We start from the raw sequence: 17,685 nt of genomic DNA, 5'->3' as shown, positions 1-17,685 counted from the left end.
AGACCATACAAGAATCTTTAAGCAGAAGAGCACAGAGGTCCATGGGGCAGAAGATAAAACAATGTTCCATGAGAAAAAAGCTGGTTCCTGGAAAGGCAACGAATTTATGGAGGAGGTAGGTTTCACCTACGGTCAAAGACCAGTGCTCTGCAGGTGATACTGCTCAGTGAGTTTTCTGCAGGTACCTTGCAGCAGCTGTTGGACACGTTGTTTTAACAGTCCCAGCTGCAGATATTAAAATCCACATTTGCCAGACTACAAGGACAAACAAAACCTTGCAGAAAAATCTCACTTCTCCAGATAACCCTCCTTAGGTCTCTTGGGGGCTGGGCTGGCCTGGCCAGATACTCAGCCGAGCTCAGCTGGACCCCGCTGTGGGGCTAAGCACAGGGAGCTTCCCCCTTGGGAAGGGAAGGGAATGCACCTGGAGCCTGCCTCTCTGAGAGGAATTGGAGTGGCAGGGGGTTCTCTGTTCCCAGCTGGGGCCAGCACAACCTGCTCAGGATGGCAGCTTCCTTGGAGGACAGAGCTTGGCTGCAGCTTATTGCTGTTGTGATGTTTTCTGAAGAATGTCTAATCAATGCCAGCATTTCAAGGCAGGATCAACAGCCTGCAGGCTGCTGATATGGTGACACTCAGCACTACAAATAGGAATTGTGGACAACCCAGAGGACAGCAGTCGCAATCTGATTAGTTTCAGCTAAGTGTGTGATGATTTGGTCACAAAGTGACAGACCCTGGCTGTCAAATACCCCTGGCTCATCCAACAAGAAGAATGAGCTCATCAGTTCTTTCTCTGACCAATGCAAGTACCCCAAATCTGCATGAGCCTTTGAATGAGCCCCTGAAGTGTGTTTTTCCTTATCTAATGACAATAATGAATTCTTATTGACATAACAATGTCATCTCCTGGCAGTATTTTTCCACCTGTCCTTCTGCCTTATGAGCAAAGGAAGGCTCACAAGACTGTAGGAATTTCAAGGTGTGAGGGATTCAAAACTCTATTTCTTCAAAGTCAGCATCAGCTAAGTACTTCTTGATGAATGGCATTGAACAGGATGTAGAAGATGCATCCCAGAGCAACGCTGCCTTTCAATCTCAAAAGCCACTGATCCTGTTATTCTCTGTTACTCCCCACATAGTCAATCTTAACACATAGCAGTGACCTTTCTTGTTATGCCTTCATGGCATCACTCATGCCACCTTTCCTTGGTTCCTTACTGCCTCAAGTGTCAGATCAGGAGCCCACCAGCTCTGATGCCAACCACACCTTTCTTCAACAGGGATAGATTTTCTCTGAGGCCCAGGCCAGGAATTCTCCTGAGCTTCCTTTGTGATTCTGGGAGTAAATCTCTTCCTGCCAGACACCGGTCTCATCCCTGAATGCCTCTGGAAATGTGAGGCAAAGAAAACCCCTGGGGCCAAAGAAGAAAATGAACATAATTAAAAATTAATTTCAGTATAATAATTTAAGCATCTCCGTGAGACAAGCATTAGGCTTGTTGTATCTTTGGTGATGTGGGGAAGACCTTTCTGGCTTCCTGCCCTGGGGACTCCTGTCAGTTTTAATAAGTTTTACTGCACAGCTCTGAGCATGGCAAATTGAACAGCCCAAATAAAGAGCACTTTTCACCGGACAGAAGCAAAAATACATTTCTTTCTGCCATCCCATGTCAGGGCAGAGGGGCTGTGGTGCAGGTGGACTGCTCACCTGCCTCTGCCTTAGGTGAGAGGCAGCAGCACTTCTGTCTCTCTGTGGGGGTGAGGTCAAGGGATGTGAGCAGATGGTTGTTGCTACGGGACTCCCTGGAATATTTGAGATGGCACTGGCTGTGGGCAACAGGGGAGCCAGGTACCAGATTTGAGTCCAGCACTGAGTACCTCTGTCAGCCTCAGCTCTGAAGGCTACCAGCATTGCTCCGTGGCCTTTTGCCTTTTTGCAGCCATTGCTGACTTCCCTGAACCACAACAGAGTGCTTCTTCCTCCTCAAGATGTGCACAAAACAAGGGATGGGTAAAGGCACATGCCAGTGGCTTCTGCAACTTGATGTTGGCAGTGCTCCCCACAGACATACTGTACAGCTCCCACTCCTTTTTTTTGCTGGCTTTGCCAAATCCTAATCATCCTGTTTGCCTATGTTCCTTCCTCCTAGACACTCCATCTCCTGTTCCCTTTCTTGAAGAGGCTGCATCCCTTTAAAGGCTTCGGCTCCCTGCCAGTCTGTTCTCTCATCCCAGTTCAGCTTTGTCTGAGGAAAGCATCTGGCTTTCCTAAGGGCTGGTTTCTTCAGCTGTTTTTCAGCACACAGTACCACAGTACCAGTTGACATTACTCTGTAGATGGTTCCATTCTGGCCCAGGAAGGGCAGTACAAAAAAGCTCAAGACAGATTTGTAGACTCTGCTTACTTCCTGCAGGATGCTGGCTGCTTCAATACCTCCCCTGATTGCCTCATCAAAAGGCAAACCAGATGTTCTCCTGTGGAAGGAGGGAGCTGTGAAGACAAAGCCTTGCTACAAAGCCACCTTCGTGTCATGCATTGCAACACATCCAGGAGCTCAAGAGCACAAGGTGTCACACATAGAGCACAGCGATGGGTCCAGGAACTCTGGCCAAAGGGCCTTGGAACCCTCCTTTCTTTGTGAAAGTTTGTGCTGGGCCATTGCATAGAAGTGCCGTAGTTTTTAGGTCTTTTCTTGATCAGCACCCTGCAAATCAACCAACTCTGCAGGTATGGGCAGTAAGATACACCTTGTCCTGCAGAGCCTCTGCATGAACCACTGCCATTGCCTCTCCCAGTGCATTGGCCACTCCCTTGAGCCAGAACATGCTTTACACAGCAGCAGAAGCATAGGGAAGACAGAAGGCTGGTTAATCCTGAGCTGTCTGGCAGATGCAAATGCCTTTATTTATAATTCCTTTACCTTTGGTCCTCACTTAACAGATGCCTAGATTTTCATGCTTTAGAGGCTTGAAATAATCCTGGTTAACCACATAACCCCTTCTCATCCAAAACTGCTTCCCAAAGAGCTCTGCAAGATGTTCAGACACACAGATAGCTGGGAACAGAGCATGCTTTCTCCAAAGACTTTGCAATGATGGGCAGTAAGCAAGGCCAGGAGCTGGAGGAGCTGTGTCAGCACGACAGAGCATCCCACTGTGTTGCTCCTTCACGTGACCAATGTAATTGAAACATACAGACAACAGATGTAGACTTAGCCAGGCAGTTCATCATCACCTCATTGTGAGGCAGGAAAGGTGCTGCTTTTCCAAGTCAATATGTTCCCAGGGAGGAGACTGTGTACTGTGACAGACATCGTTCACATTGGCAACAGCAACAGCAAAGCAAGAACATTTTAGTGCACCATTTTTGTCCCAGCACCAACTTTACCAGTCTAGATCCAACTTCTTGAAGGGATTTAAATTCATTCTCTTTTTGTCTGAAAAGTCCTGTCATGCCTACAGAATGTGCAAAAGAAAGGATGGTAATGTGCTTGAATATCTTCAGTAGTAAAAAGGAGTGCTGCATTACCAGAAAGAGATGAGGTCCCTAGCACATTATGTAGATCACTCCAGAGAATTACAAATAAAACCATTTAACTGGCCTGCACCATCATCTGTTCAATGCATGCCTTCCACATCACAGAGGAAACAGCTCTGAAATTACTGAAAGAATGGTTTAAACATTTTATTGGAGCCCTTTGTCTGCCACCTCACATTGTGAATCAAAACCCAACAGGGTTTGGGATGAAGAAAAAATAAAGCTACTCAATGCTTAAAGGCACCTCTGAAACACCTGGAACTAAATTTTCTATGCACATAAATCCCATGATCTGAAAACCCGCTGGACCTTATAGATATAAGAACTCAAGAAGGTATCTCCTTGAGTTTTATATAGAAATAAATTGAACACCCTGCTGGAACATTTCCAGTCTTGGGCATCTCCTGTGATCCTGTAGAGTCACAGAGGAGCAGACTTGGAAACTGCCAGAGAAGGCTGGATATAAAGCTGGAATGGCATAAAGGACTATGACAACCTTGTGTAGTTGCCCAAAGGGACAGGGAAACTAAAAACCCCTTATACTCTATGGTAAAGTCATTCTGATGGGAGGTACTATAATCTTAAAGTATTGCAGAAAGTATTGTTAAGAGCAAACTACAGATTAATCCTTAATGGCTTTAAGGCTGTAAAGCATTTTTTCAAGCTTAATTAAGGCAGTAGAGTCCTTATGGGGAGAAGGACAGGCAGCTCTCTTCAACACTTCCAAGTCTATTATGACATTCTTTTGAAGCAAATTACTTGGAAACCTGCTCCATGGCAGGATACTCCCAGATAATGTCCTCCATCAGGCTGCTAGGTCTAGTTTTCACAAGATACCTTCTTGAGTTCAAACTCTCTGGTACACCACCTCTGTCACACATTGAGGAGCCAGTGAAACAAATAATAAATGTATTTTATTGTTGCTTTGAAATATAAAACTATTAAATCCATGATTCCACAGTGAGGGACAGTAAAAAACCGCAACTGAGTAAGAGGAATGTAACATAACTAAGTCATACCCTGAAACAAGGACCCATCAGAATGTTTTCTGAAAGTCCCTTCCTATGACACTTCCCTTCCACAGCTCCATTGCACAGTGACATTTGTGCAGCCTGCTCTGTGACCAGTGCTAGGGTGGCTGGAAAGGATGATACAGACATTGTCACCCATGTGCTAACACAGGAGTGAAATCTGAAAAAAGTGCAGAGTTAAAAAAAAAAAAAGCCCTACAGCAGGACATGGATTAAACACTTTCTTTTCTCTCTGGCTCTAATGTTACTGAACAGGACCCCTGAGGCAGGGGTGTTCAAGGCCAGGACGAGGTTGCAGACTTCTTCCAGGCCCAGGGAACATTCTGCACTGCGGCTGGCCTGAGAGAGGAGCACACACAAAGTCCCTTGTGCCACTGGACACAGCAGCACTTCCAGTCAGTTCTTTACAAGGACACAGATGCTGGCAATGGTTACAAGGACAGTATTTAAAGACTGAGGTGGGATTTCTTACTAAGGGGATACATGATGAGAGACTAGGACACCACTAGCTTTTTCTAGAAAAATAATTACTGTGGCGTATGGAACAAGAGTCCCAAAGCAGCTGCTGAGTCTCCATGCAGCTGGATTAATTTTAAGTATATGCCCTGCTTTATCCTCAATCACAAGTTCAATTACTCTGTCTTTGCACATGGGAAACCAACAGTGAGTATCTGAAGCAAACCCATCCACACTGGTCTTACTGGTGAATTGTCCAGGCCCTTCCAGCCACCAAGAATGCACCAAGCCAATTAACCAAAAGAGGCATCTGAACAAGATCATCCTTGCCCACCAGGAAGTGAGATCTCCTTCACACATCTCCTTCAGGTCCCTCCAGGAAGGAAAAAAGGCATTTTAAAGGCATTTTACTACTGCCAGGTCCAGGTGATGCAGTCCCACTGGATGAGGATGCAGCCTGCAGGCTCCTCTGTCCTCTCTGAGCTCAGTGTCTCTGCAGTGCCTGCCTGAAGACAAGCTCCTTGAGCTGCTCCAGCTTACTGTCCCTCAAGGCGTCCCGAACGGCACCGAAGAAGCCGAAGTAGTGCTGCAAGTTGTGCATCATGAGCAGGACACCGGCCAGCAGCTCGTTGGTCACCAGCAGGTGATGCACGTAGGCACGGGTGTGCCTCTGACAGCAGTAACAGCTGCATCCTTCCAGCACAGGGCCAAAATCATCGTGGTACCTACGGAACAAGCAATGGTGGGTAACATCACAGCTAAGAAGAGCCATCCAAGCAATAAAGAGTTCCCCTGTAACCACCTGGCCTTTTGCAGGGACCTAAGCCTTAAAGTGCTGAGGTCCTTAATCCAGATTTGCTGACAACTCAGACGAGCGCCATGGGCACAAAGGACATCAGATATCAGAGGTGGTTTGGGTTGGAGGGGACCTTAAAGATCATGTAACTCCCACACCTTCCATGGTGGGGCCATGGCTGCTGAAAGCCCCAGGCCTCCTCATGCCAGAACTCACCTCAGAGCCCAAAGGCCATACATTTAAGCCAGAATAACTCTGACTACTTCACAGCTAACAGCAGAGAGGCCCCATCTGTGCCTTCCCTAGGAGAAAAGCTGCAGCGCAAGACAGCTATCACACAGTGTATGAAGGGGAAAGGCACCAAAACCACAGATTTAGAAATCCCACTATTCACAGAACAGTATTCCACTCCACTGTGAGATGCACCATTTCACAGGGAGAGCAAAGCAGCACCACTGTCTACTCAGACAGCCTGGAAGTAGCTGTGACAAAGAGAAGGAAGGACAAGTGGTAACAATGGCCCAAGTTTTTGTGAAGTATCCAGATACGGCAGAACTGCTCTGCAGCTGCCCAAACTGAGTCAGAGAGTAGAGGGTCTCCATAGTTAAAATAAAATCTAGTATCTCAAGACAACCCAAGCTAGATGTGGAAGAACAAAGTGATTCCCAGACCACCTTTGTGAACCTATGGTCTTTCAGCTGAGACATAATGATGACCACATTTGCTGAATAAATGATCAGAAAACCCCTGGCTCTAGGTCAGGCAAGACAGAGCTTTCAGAGCTAGGCTGTTGCCTGATAACAAGCCAGAATGCTTGTCCAACACTATCTGCTCAGTGTCCAGAATTACTCTCTTTAACAGCCTCATGTTTTATGAAGTCTCTCATCCAGCTGCTGACCAGCTGCAAATAAATACAGAGGACTGAAGTATCATATTTAGTCACACATACCCTCCTCACAAACTCACATACTTTTTATCCTTCAGAGATATCTCAAATGGTGTCATTTCTGGATCAGCTTTGGATACTTCCTCCTGGTCTTCTTGAGCACCATTCTTCTCCAGGTCCTGGATCCCATTTTGTGTTAAAACTGATGAAATTAAAAAAAAAAACAGCCTTAGAACAGAAAGCAAGAGCAGAGCAAGGGTAGCAACGTTACAGAAGATATTTCTGCTGCTTCCTTACCAGCTGAAAACTCCTGCCACAAGTTTCCACCTCTCTTTTCTAGAAAGCAGGTATTTTACTTTAATTGCTGTAGGTTAGTTAACACAAATAGACTTTTAGATGATCAAAACAGCAAGAGACAAGTGAAAACTAATCAACTAGAACAAATCAAAAGTTAGAGCTGAAACAACAGTATAACTTTTTGCTGCTCTACTGAGCTGAATTCTTTATAAAATGTCAAAAGTATTTTGTCTGAACTGCATGCTGAATAGAATGCTATCACCTGAACAAATGGATTTTATTGAGATTTTGTTAGAGTAGACAGGCAACTCATCTGCATTCACTCATTATACTTTCCATGCTGTGATAATTCAGAGATTTAGATACCTCTTGGTTTGTTTTTAAAAAAAAAACCCCTGGAATCAAAAGAGGCTGGTAGCACTAATTCAGAAGAGGTGGGTCAACATCTGCATTTTCAGCATCTATCTGAAAAATAAAGAATTATCCCATGATTTTATAGGTTTGCATTTTTGAGTTTGTTCTTAAGGAGAAGGAGATGTATCTTGAAATACCAATATTACTGTTTGCATAATCCATGCCTACCGTGTTTAAAATGGACACGGGACAAAACCACTGCCATTACCCAGAGCCTCATAACTTAAGGATAAAGTAAGACAAGATAAAGAACAACAAACAAAGAAAAGGGTTAAAAAAAAAAGCAGACAGCATGAAGAAACAAGGTGTTCTGTTCTATTCAGCTGGCTCTGAATTATCCAGGCATGAAAAGCCACTAGGTTCTACCCAAGAGAAAAAATGTGAAATGTTTCCCTGTATTAAAAACATTTAAGAGGCCAAAACAAAACAGCTGCTTGAAACACATTTGATAGGTGCTTTAATGGGTGATACACATTCCCATCTCACAGTATAATGAACAGAGCATTTTGGTTTTTGATATAAACCTATGAATGCAAGCACAGAGAGGAAAACTGCCCAAATAAATGGGAAACTTCTGAGAGCTAGAAAAAAGAACTTCAAAAATATATTACTACAACAGACACATAATAATTTAATCCTAGAGATCACTTAATAGGTCCAGCCTTCACTGCTAACAGTAACATAAAATTTGCCAACGTTGTCAAACTAAAACCCCTCTATTCAGGAGGTGCTTAAGAAATATTTAATCATCATATTTTGGCTAATGAGACATTCAGAATCCTCAAGTTTTACTCAACAGATATCACACCAAAGCACCCTGTCTTCAAAAGCAACATGTGGTAGTGGAATCCCAGGTTTTCCAGTGGTCACTGCACTTTTTTCAGGAACAAAGCCCTCAAATACAGATTGCTCCCAAGTATGAATTATGCTTACCACAATACAAAATGCAAACCCTATAACAACCATCAGGAAGCCTACCTGTTGCTTCAGGATCTGGATGGAAGTTGTAACTGAAAACCAAGGCACAGCCTCGCTCCGTCACTTGGAAGGGAAAGAAGCTCTCAAAAATGTCCACTCCCCTTTCAATGCACTCAAGCACCTCATCTGGTTTGCCTACACCATGAATGATTCTGTAGAAGACACACAGGAAGAAAAATCTGCAATATTCTGAGTAGAAGCAAGCAGGTACCTGAAGGAAAAGACCTCCACGTCATGCACAGCACATGCAGCTTATCTCTGCAACTGCTAACAGTCATCACTCAGAATTCCATGTGCTTCTGCTTCCCTGCCTCCCACACACCCAGCACATAACAGGCTTTTCATTATTTGCCCTTTGGGAGACAGGCAAAAACCCCTCACTTACTGTGGAAAAACCCCATTCTGTTCATTGTGTTTGAAGTGATTTGTATGTGATTTTTTTTCACATACACATAAATACCATTAGATTCTTAACATCTGTGCCATAGAACAGATATTTTCCTTAATCATGTTTGTGACCCAATGAGCTACCAATTCCCAGACACATGGACCCTTTTGCTTGTTAGCTGCTTAAAAAGAGTCTCAACAGAGACAGCAGGAGATGGCTGGTCAAAGATACAATTCCTTCAGGTGACAGACACATCCTATAGCACTTGGAAAACTGCCTGGGAGAGAACATACTAATGAAAAACATTGTTAGAAAGAGAAAACATCCTTGCTTTAGTCTTCCCTTCAGTTTACACTCTAACTGCTCAAATGATTTACCCAAGAACGTGGGCTGTAACATCTCCTGAGACATGGCATTAAGAGCCAGGCTCTTCCTGGATTGCCATCAGTGGTAATAGAGATCCTGCTGGCAGCCAAATTTAGTTGGCAGCTTCACCGAGGGTGGGTGAAGTGTAAGAGAGTAGAGCAGTGCCTGCTCCCCTGCAGGTGCATAGGCTGAAAGCAGTAGAAGTTAATGTAGGGCAATGAGCTAAACAGATAATTAGGAAAATACACAGGGGCTGATAAATGAAGTCACAAGGTGCCATTTTTAGTCACTTTTCTAAGTACTCCAATTAAATTGATGAGCACAGATAAGGAGAGAAGTTTACAGCATGAGTGTTTTATGTTTCAGGTTCCCATGACAGGGAGAAAATGAAATGCAAAAGTCAAAACAGTAGCTCTGCATATATGATCAAAGCCTTGCTGAAACTCATCTCTGCACAGGTAAGGACAAACATTTCTTCTTGCAAGGGTTCCTATGCTATTGGAAAGGAAAACAAATTTTATCAAGTAACTTGAGCCCCTTTAGGTGCATGAAAGGATTTTTTATAAAGAGTACACTCATAAGATCATTTTACAATCACACAAAAAGCAGCCACTTCTTGAGTGGAGCACAAAAACTGCTTGTCTTCTAGAGCATTTCATGCTGGGGTAGAACAGAAATGAAGAACAACCTCTCCAGCCAGAATGGCAAGGGTGATTCCGGAGCAATGGCTGCCTGAAATTCACGTGAGGTACCTCCAAGATTCCCGGGGCTAACCAGCTCTCTTCCTACCAAGAGGTCAGAAACACTTGTCTTAACAAGACAAGCAAACTATCTGATAGATGAGCCAGATGCACGGGTAGACACTGAGGTTAGCTGAGCAGATTGGACTCCAATGCTCCCAGGGGATCTTTTAAAGCAGCTCAACCAGACAGAATAGCAACAACACAGCAAGCCTCCTAATTGTCAGGAAAATTCAAACCCCAGGCACCCCTGAGCAAAAACAAGCTACAGCACCAGACACAGTGCTCTTGCATTTAATTTCCTTTTAAACACCATTAGGTCAGAGCAATGGTCTGCAAGAAGAGGGAAGCAGGAACAGAGTGGGGCCTCAGTCATTCTTTACAGGAAATGATGAAAAAAGCAACCATATTATTTCTGTATTGGTTGCTCTGGTAAGAACAATCCAGCGAGCTCAAACCAATAAAGAAACTCCTACACTTCTGAACCACTAGCAAATATTAGCACACATTTTCAAGAAATCTTTAGTTACTGTAAGTCAGTTATAAGGATTAAGAAAGCTGCCACTCCTGTCCAGTCCTTGGCATGGGTGTGATGGACACAGCTAACAACTCAGATAGGCAGTGAACCCCAGACTGTCCAAAGAAGAGAATAGCACTGTTCTGGGCCAGCCTGTACCACCCTGGTAGCACACAGGCTCAGTGCCTCAGGTACTAGGACAGAGCTGGCTACCAAGATCGTGTAGCAAACACTGGCTGGTTCTGCCAGCCCCCTCTCTGCTATTTGCCAGTTCAGGCCAGAGAGAACTGGAAAAATGACACTCTTACTGAGAAGAAGTCCCTGTAAAATACGTTGATAATAATGTTTTCGTTTGAGATGAACTTCAAGTAAACCATGGCCTCCAAATGCAAGTAACCCTGATATATCCTACCTGTAACTCTTCCTAAAAACTTTTCCTCAAACCCACAGTATGAGCAAAGCCTGGTGCCAGCTGCAGCTAAAATCTGAAACAAGTGTTGAAGACTGCAGCTTGACAATGGTAAAATTTATGCAGCCTGGCACACATAGAGCTGTGCAATACAGTGATTATTTCCTACAGAGAAACCGCACAGCAGCCTGTAGATGCTCCTCATAATAGAACAGATGGATTTCTTGGGATGTTGCCCACACAACTTACCTTGGTTTATCCTCTGGCAGCTCTGCTGTGACAGAAGCTATCAGTTTCAACTTGGTCTCCTTGGCCATGGCACTTCCCTGGAAGCCATCTAGCAGAAAGCCACCCACAGGCCGCTTGGCAGTCTCCCTGGCTGATCTGAGCCTCTCTTCCAAGACATCTCCGCCTTCAATTGCCCCAAACATTACACTTCCTTGTAGTTCCTGTCCCAGGAGAAAGCTACAAGTGTTAGAGCATGCTCTGCCAAAGACATGAAAGGCATCTCACAGCCCAGACTTCAGATGCCTGCTGCTTAAGCCCCACATTCCCAGGAACTTGCCAGAGCCATGGGGTTTCATCTCAGGCAAAACTATTCCCCACACAAGTCCATGTGGCAGAAATGAGACTAGTAGAGACAAGGTTCTGCTCCTTGCCTTGACACTAACTCACTGAGAGTTCTGATGCCACTCTTCCCACCTCCCTACAGAAGGCAATAAGTACACATCATTTTTGTACATGGCTTTTTATGGATAGGGGTCTCAGCAATGGATGTGTCAGTGCAAAATACAAAGCAGGTGCCATTATCCTGGTTCTCACAGACACCAGATGTCACAGGGAATTCCCTTTCAGGAGACCCACACACTAACTCCTGTCACATGTTTTCTCTTGTAGTGCAGACTCAAATAGTATGTCTCCTTTCACTAAGAGGGAGGAAAGTTTCAAATCTGCTGGAAGAAATAAAGAATAGCACTTACTAATTCTCCCTCACTTGGAACCAAGGGGACTTCAGAGCAAAAAGATGGGTTTTCTTAATCTGAACAAGAAGATCCCACTTTGCCAATGCATCTAATAATAAGGTAAGTGAAAGACATGCATCACAACCCAAAAGCAGAAAGAAAAATCTTAAAATGTAGTTCCCCTCAACAAGTAGAGATCAGAGGTGATCCTGGTGCAGAAGACAATTTACTAAAGGAAGGAAGGAAAACTCACTGTGCTACTGGTTATACCCACTCTGGACTGTAAGCTGGGCATTCTCTGATTTACAAGTGACCCAACTTCCTACTACAATTTCCTGGGGCTGGTCCAGGACACAGCATGGACCAAGAAGCACTTGCAGTGATACTGCCTCAGTATCTTGGCGAGCTTACCGGTGATTTTTCTTGCAGCTGAAGGCATATATCCAAGAAGGAAAGCGACCTATCCACAGACTTCTTGGCTCTTTTTCTGCCAGCTTCCCCAGAAATGGTGTCTCCATCAGAGATGCACTGGAACCAGTCTGGCTGGATGGCCCGCTGGATGTCCATGAACTTGGAAGCTGTCACTTCCATGCGCCCTGAGCTGCCCCACAGGGAGACTGTCTGTGCAGGGAGAACAGGGACCAACAGCAATTCCAAATGACAGCAGATCTTAAGGGTGAGAGGAGAGAAGGAACTGGTCTGGTGACACACCAGCTACTGGAATGATAGCTCATTAGATAAGTTCCCCTGGAGCATGGCTCAGATAATCAGCTGCACTTGGTACAATGAATGAAAGGAGATAAATGACTGAACTGAAATGTCTATGATACTCTTTGGTGAAACTATCCCACTCAACACTAACTTCTCCATATTTAAAAATCCAAGATAGAGCAGCTGGCCTCTCATCATACAAATTAATGGCAGAATTGGGAAAAAAAAAAGCTTGAATTACCACCAAACTTGTTGTCAAGTAAGCAAAAGCTTATAAAAAGCAGCAAAGGCTGCAATGGCAAATACAACTTGCTAGTTTTCTGTACAAAATGCAAACCCAAGAAACTACTTCCTCTTCTGAGCACTTAACTCACAACACATGTGAATGTGTATAATGTGAATGTGAACACATGTGAATGTTTGCATTTATATAAACCATGCAGTCTGGGAATAATACAAAAGCTTGTTAAACACTCAGTCTTAGAACCCCATGTTATTTTAGGTCCCAAATCCAGCAACTCTAGCAGGCACTGAAATACCCAAACCAAGTCAATGTAAGGAATGGCTCATGAGGATTTCACACACGATCTTCCCTGTCTCTTCGCATGCCTCCCATCGTGCCAGCACACATGGGACCCCATCTTCCATCGCTACTCCGTGACACCTTCAAAAGAACTTACAGCAAGACAAAAGCATGTGGACAGGGAGGTTATCTTACCTCAACACCTAGCATATGTCACCATTCAATTTACTAAACATTCAGATTCGTAAAATGTTCACACTTTAGCCTATTTTGGAGAATCTGTAATTAATCTGTGAGTGCAGCTTGGCCATTGCTTTGGTTGTATTGGCTTGTGACACTGCTGCTCCAAAACTTTAAAGGGGTATTCAAGTAGGTTAGGTCAAGGGCTTGAGCCCTTCAGAAGTCAGCTCTTTTCATCTGCAATTCCGTTCATGCCTTTTAAAATGAGAAGGGATTTTCAGCTATCAGGAACAGCATATAGCTTGGAGTGTTATGGGCACTTTTTGGGGCCTGAGGGTATAAACACATTCTCTTAGCCTGTGCCAGACAGATTAAGCAGAGCAGTTCTCATGTATACTAATTTGCAAATTGAATTTCATCAGCAGACGCAAAAATTATGAGCAGAAGCCCTTTTGTTTTTTTGGGCTGGTCCCCACAAAGACCCAAAAGGACTGCACAAGTATACCACGTGCCTGTTGTCCATCCATCCATACTGATTACTTCTGGCCTTATCAGCCAATTTCACCAAATTTGAACAAAACCAGAAGTCTCCAAAGCAATAAATTTTTTTGCAAATTTCCAACTAAAAAAAAAGAGCAACTCCAAAAGGAGTTCCAAAATTTGCATCTACAGAATAACTGAAACACAGCAGCTGTATGTTTCTCTGCAGCAGCATGATGTTCAGACAGTACCTGCTGACTCTTACTATGAGAGCATCAAGGAACAGCTGGTGAAGGCAGGCAGAGGAAAGTCAGAGCTGTCTGAGCCAAAGGGCAGAGTGTAATCACATCTAGTTACCTTCATTCTGTTCTTGAGAGGAAAAAAGCTGCTTTAATAAATAAAATAGCCATGCAGCTTAGAGAGCTGAGCATTATCCTGTGATTATTTAAATCCAGCCAGTGCTAGGCTTTCTAGCACAGAGCTTTCTGTCCCATGGCTTTCAAAAAGCTTTCATAAGTATTTGTCAGCACAGATCCAGCTGCAGGAGGCCTTACAACAAGGTGACAGATATCCTCACCAGCTTATTTAAAAAACCCAAAAAACCTCTGAATCAAACTCCCAACACCCAGGTTTAGATTGCTGCTCTCACTTCAAAGCTGCACAACAGTGGGACAAGCTTCAGGTAATTCCTTCCCTGCAGAGGGACAGGGCTCAGCCTGGATCCCAGCAGCAAGGAATACACACTGACAGCTGTCTGGCAGGAGTTATCCTCCATCACTCAGTGACCTTCCACCACACGTGGCCCTACCCAAACAGCCTATGTGTGGATTTCACAGCAGTGTGTGCCTGTGGGGTGGAACAGGCAAATGCCTGCAACTATGCACTCCTGGATTGCTGAGCCACCCTCCTGCAAAAATTCTGATGTCCTTCCCCTTTGTGGGCCTGTAGCAGGCTGTATGTAAATAAACACACAGGGGTTCAGATTTACTGCTTATCAGTGGCATGAGCACAAGCTTGTACAGCAAACATGCCAAATCACAGGTATTTTCTTTTACTGCCAATTAAACCACAACACCATGGTAGCCCAAAGTTCTCCTTTCTACCTGAATTGCCATTCAACTGCTCAGGAACCATCCAGGGAACATGCTGTCAATAAGAACATGTAAAGCTTCATTTAGTTAGAGGTATGAGCATGTAAATGACAATCCTCTTTGTGCAAAGATTTATTTTGCTAATCTTATGGCTATCTGAGCACACCCACAAAGATGAAGGGAGGATGGGCAGATTTCTTTTGGGAACTTTAGGTGGACCCTTTCAAGTCTTTACAGCTACTGTACCTTGTTAGTGTTGTAGCCAGAGGGGCAGGGAGTGACTGGGTCATGGAGGGAGCAGTAGATCACAGCATCTGGCATACCTGAAAACAGAGAGACAGGTCCAGAGCAGAGTTCCATGAACCACAGCAAAGCTAAGACAAAGATGTGGCTTGCAGATCTGCAAAAGGGAACAGGGTATTGTCCCCCACACAAATACACCCTTTCTGACGAAGAAAATATTGTTCATCTCTCAGCACCAAAGAAGAGAGATTTCTTCCCCAGCTTTACTGACTGCCTGGAGAAGAGTGCAGCAGCAGCAGCACTAACCATGAAACAACACTCTTTGGTTCTGCAGCCTGCATAGCTGCTTTGGGATTTATTTATGTTACTTCTTGATTAATACTCTACCTATTAAAATTTTCCAGATCCAACAGCTGACTCACTTGGCCACTCAACTGATAACTGCTGGAGACACCTGACACTTGAGACAAACTAGCAACAATCCCAAGCCTAGAACTTTTAAGGAAGGACAAAGTAGAATCATAGAATGGTTTGGCTTGGAAGGGACCTGAGAGATCATGCCTCATGGGCAGGGACACCATGCTGCTCAAAGCCTATCCAACCTGGCCTTGAACATTTCCAGGGATGAGACATTCATGAGCAACTTGAGTGGCTCACCACCCTCAGAAGAGTGAGAACAGGAGGGTTAGAGAATGTTTCAACTACACAAATGAGAAATTCATCATCCCTGCTGGACTGGAGGTTTCAAATGTCAGAGAGCTAGACAGTATGCCTCCATGACATACAGCCTCCTCTTCAGAGATAGTCACTGAAACTGGTAAAGCCTCCAGGAAGTTCCAGACAAATACATTTTTCAATTTTTCTTGAAGAAGTAAGTTGCTCCAAACAGGTATGGTTTATTGAAATTTGGGTGCAAACTTCCTTTGGAAAACCAACCCATAATTTTTTTTTATACATAATGAAATGTATGTCCCAAAATTTTATGTGATTTTTAAAACAAACAAAACAAGCCTAGGCAACTCATTTTTTTTCTTGTAAAATGTGCTAGATTCCATACACAAAGAACTGTCGGTAATTTATAGAAATTACAGACACATCATCACTCTGTTGCCTAAATGAAGGATTTTTTGCCATACTAGTGACAACATACAATTTCAAGTCTTCCCTAGTGCCACTTTGATTGAGAAAATCCCTAAATGTGCAAAGCCTACATCTTTCTGCCTACTATACTACCTGAACATGCTCTAGTGGGATCCACCTGCATCATCTCTCAGATATACAAGCAAGTACTTGTACTTTACCCATAAATTTTGCAGCTCCTTCTTTATATTCTTCTAGGACGTCATGAATTTCTGCCCTGCAATCCAGATATAGGAACACATTAACTAAGCAGGCAACTGTCTAGAGAGATTGGTGGTTTCATAACTAAGGGTTTTTTCCTATACTTATGCATTGTCTGACACTGAGCTGGTATTTGCCATCCAGCTGTCAGGAAGTGAAGCAGGGCCAGATGGAATGAAATGCCGGAGTCACAGAGCTCTAGAATCACAGCTCACAACCTGGGGCACTCATAATTCTGTGGCAAAAAAGTAAAGCTTTCACCTGCACTGACCAGGGACCACTGACTGGAGGGAGAGCATGAAGCTATACTGTGACTTTTTGGGGACCATCACTAATGTGTTCACATTGTTCAACAGCTGCACAAGCTTTACCATGTTATCTTTTCTTTTGGTTGCAATTTAACTAGTTTTGAAAGTTACTTGCTGCTCCAGTTTTACATTAAATGTCTTCAGGTATGGGGTACCTACCACCTCTTTGAGCAACCTGGTCCAGTGTTTCACCACCCTCATTACAAGAGATACCCTCTTATAGTTTAAACCCATTACTACTAATCCTACCACAACAGGCTCTGTTAAAAATCTGTTCCCATCTGTCCTCTAATCCCCCTTTAGGTATCAGAAGCCTGGTAAAAGGCTCTCTCCTCTAGGCTGAACACCCCCAATCTCTCTGCCTATTGTTACAGGAATGATGCTCCAGCCCTCTGAGCATCTTTGTGGTGCTCCAAAGGACCTGGTCCCACAGGCCCACATCATTCCCACGGTGCGGGCTCCAGAGCTGGATGCAGCACTCTCGGTGGGGTGTCAGTAAAGCAGAGGGGCAGAATCACCCCTCTCGCCCTGCTGCCCACCTCAGGACGATGACTGTGAAGTCACCACGATGGGTTTGGCCTAAAGACGCTAAAAATCAGGCAGCCCTCCAGCTCCCTTCCCCTCACCTTTGCTAGCCCGCCCCCGCACCTCCCTGCTTTGGGCAAGCGGGCCCGGTACTCACAGGGCGGGCAGGGCGATGTGCGCCACGCCGGGCACGCCGCGCACCTCCCGCAGGGTGTCGTGGCTGAGGTGCGGCGCCGCGCCCGTCCGCGTGTAGAGCAGGCAGCCGGGCAGCGCCAGCGCGCCGGCCCCGCCGCGGCCCAGCCCCGCCAGCGAGCCCAGCCGCCCGCCGCCCGCACCGAGCAGCTGCAGCCTCATCCTCGTCCCGCGGCGCCGGCGAGGGACGCGGGGCTAGGGGACGCGGAGAACGCGGAGAATTCGGGGAAAGCGGGGAAAGCGGGCCGCCCCTTCCCGCCCCAGCCCCGGCCCCGGCCGAGCGTCATCAGCGGGCGCCGCCGGGCGGGCT

The 17,685-nt window shown here is 45.1% G+C and overlaps 1 protein-coding gene across 1 annotated transcript; it reads right to left on the bottom strand.

The window, feature by feature from the left end:
- Nucleotides 1-4,436: 4,436 nt before the first annotated feature.
- On the bottom strand, nucleotides 4,437-17,638 carry QTRT2 (queuine tRNA-ribosyltransferase accessory subunit 2). The gene is made up of 8 exons (XM_063148328.1): nucleotides 17,341-17,638; nucleotides 16,311-16,366; nucleotides 15,013-15,089; nucleotides 12,193-12,402; nucleotides 11,069-11,268; nucleotides 8,400-8,551; nucleotides 6,795-6,912; nucleotides 4,437-5,753 (listed from the first exon to the last, which is right to left on the bottom strand). Exons 1-8 carry the CDS (start codon nucleotides 17,535-17,537, stop codon nucleotides 5,513-5,515), a joined length of 1,251 nt encoding a protein of 416 aa, XP_063004398.1. The 5' UTR covers nucleotides 17,538-17,638; the 3' UTR covers nucleotides 4,437-5,512.
- Between the last annotated feature and the right edge of the window lie 47 nt (nucleotides 17,639-17,685).

The sequence above is a fragment of the Melospiza melodia genome, chromosome 2 (genome assembly GCF_035770615.1).
Source record: "Melospiza melodia melodia isolate bMelMel2 chromosome 2, bMelMel2.pri, whole genome shotgun sequence".
NCBI classification, from domain to species: Eukaryota; Metazoa; Chordata; class Aves; order Passeriformes; family Passerellidae; genus Melospiza; species Melospiza melodia.
Note: the sequence above shows the minus strand (reverse complement) of the source record. Positions and strands in the feature narration are given on the sequence as shown.

Excerpts from the sequence above, each read along its gene's own strand:
- QTRT2 (XM_063148328.1), bottom strand. The coding sequence starts at position 17,537 with ATGAGGCTGCAGCTGCTCGGTGCGGGCGGCGGGCGGCTGGGCTCGCTG. Across the intron at positions 8,552-11,068 it reads CTGCCAGAGGATAAACCAAG|AATCATTCATGGTGTAGGCA; the intron begins GTAAGTTGTGTG and ends TGTCTTCTACAG. Across the intron at positions 5,754-6,794 it reads ATATCTCTGAAGGATAAAAA|GTACCACGATGATTTTGGCC; the intron begins GTATGTGAGTTT and ends CTTGTTCCGTAG.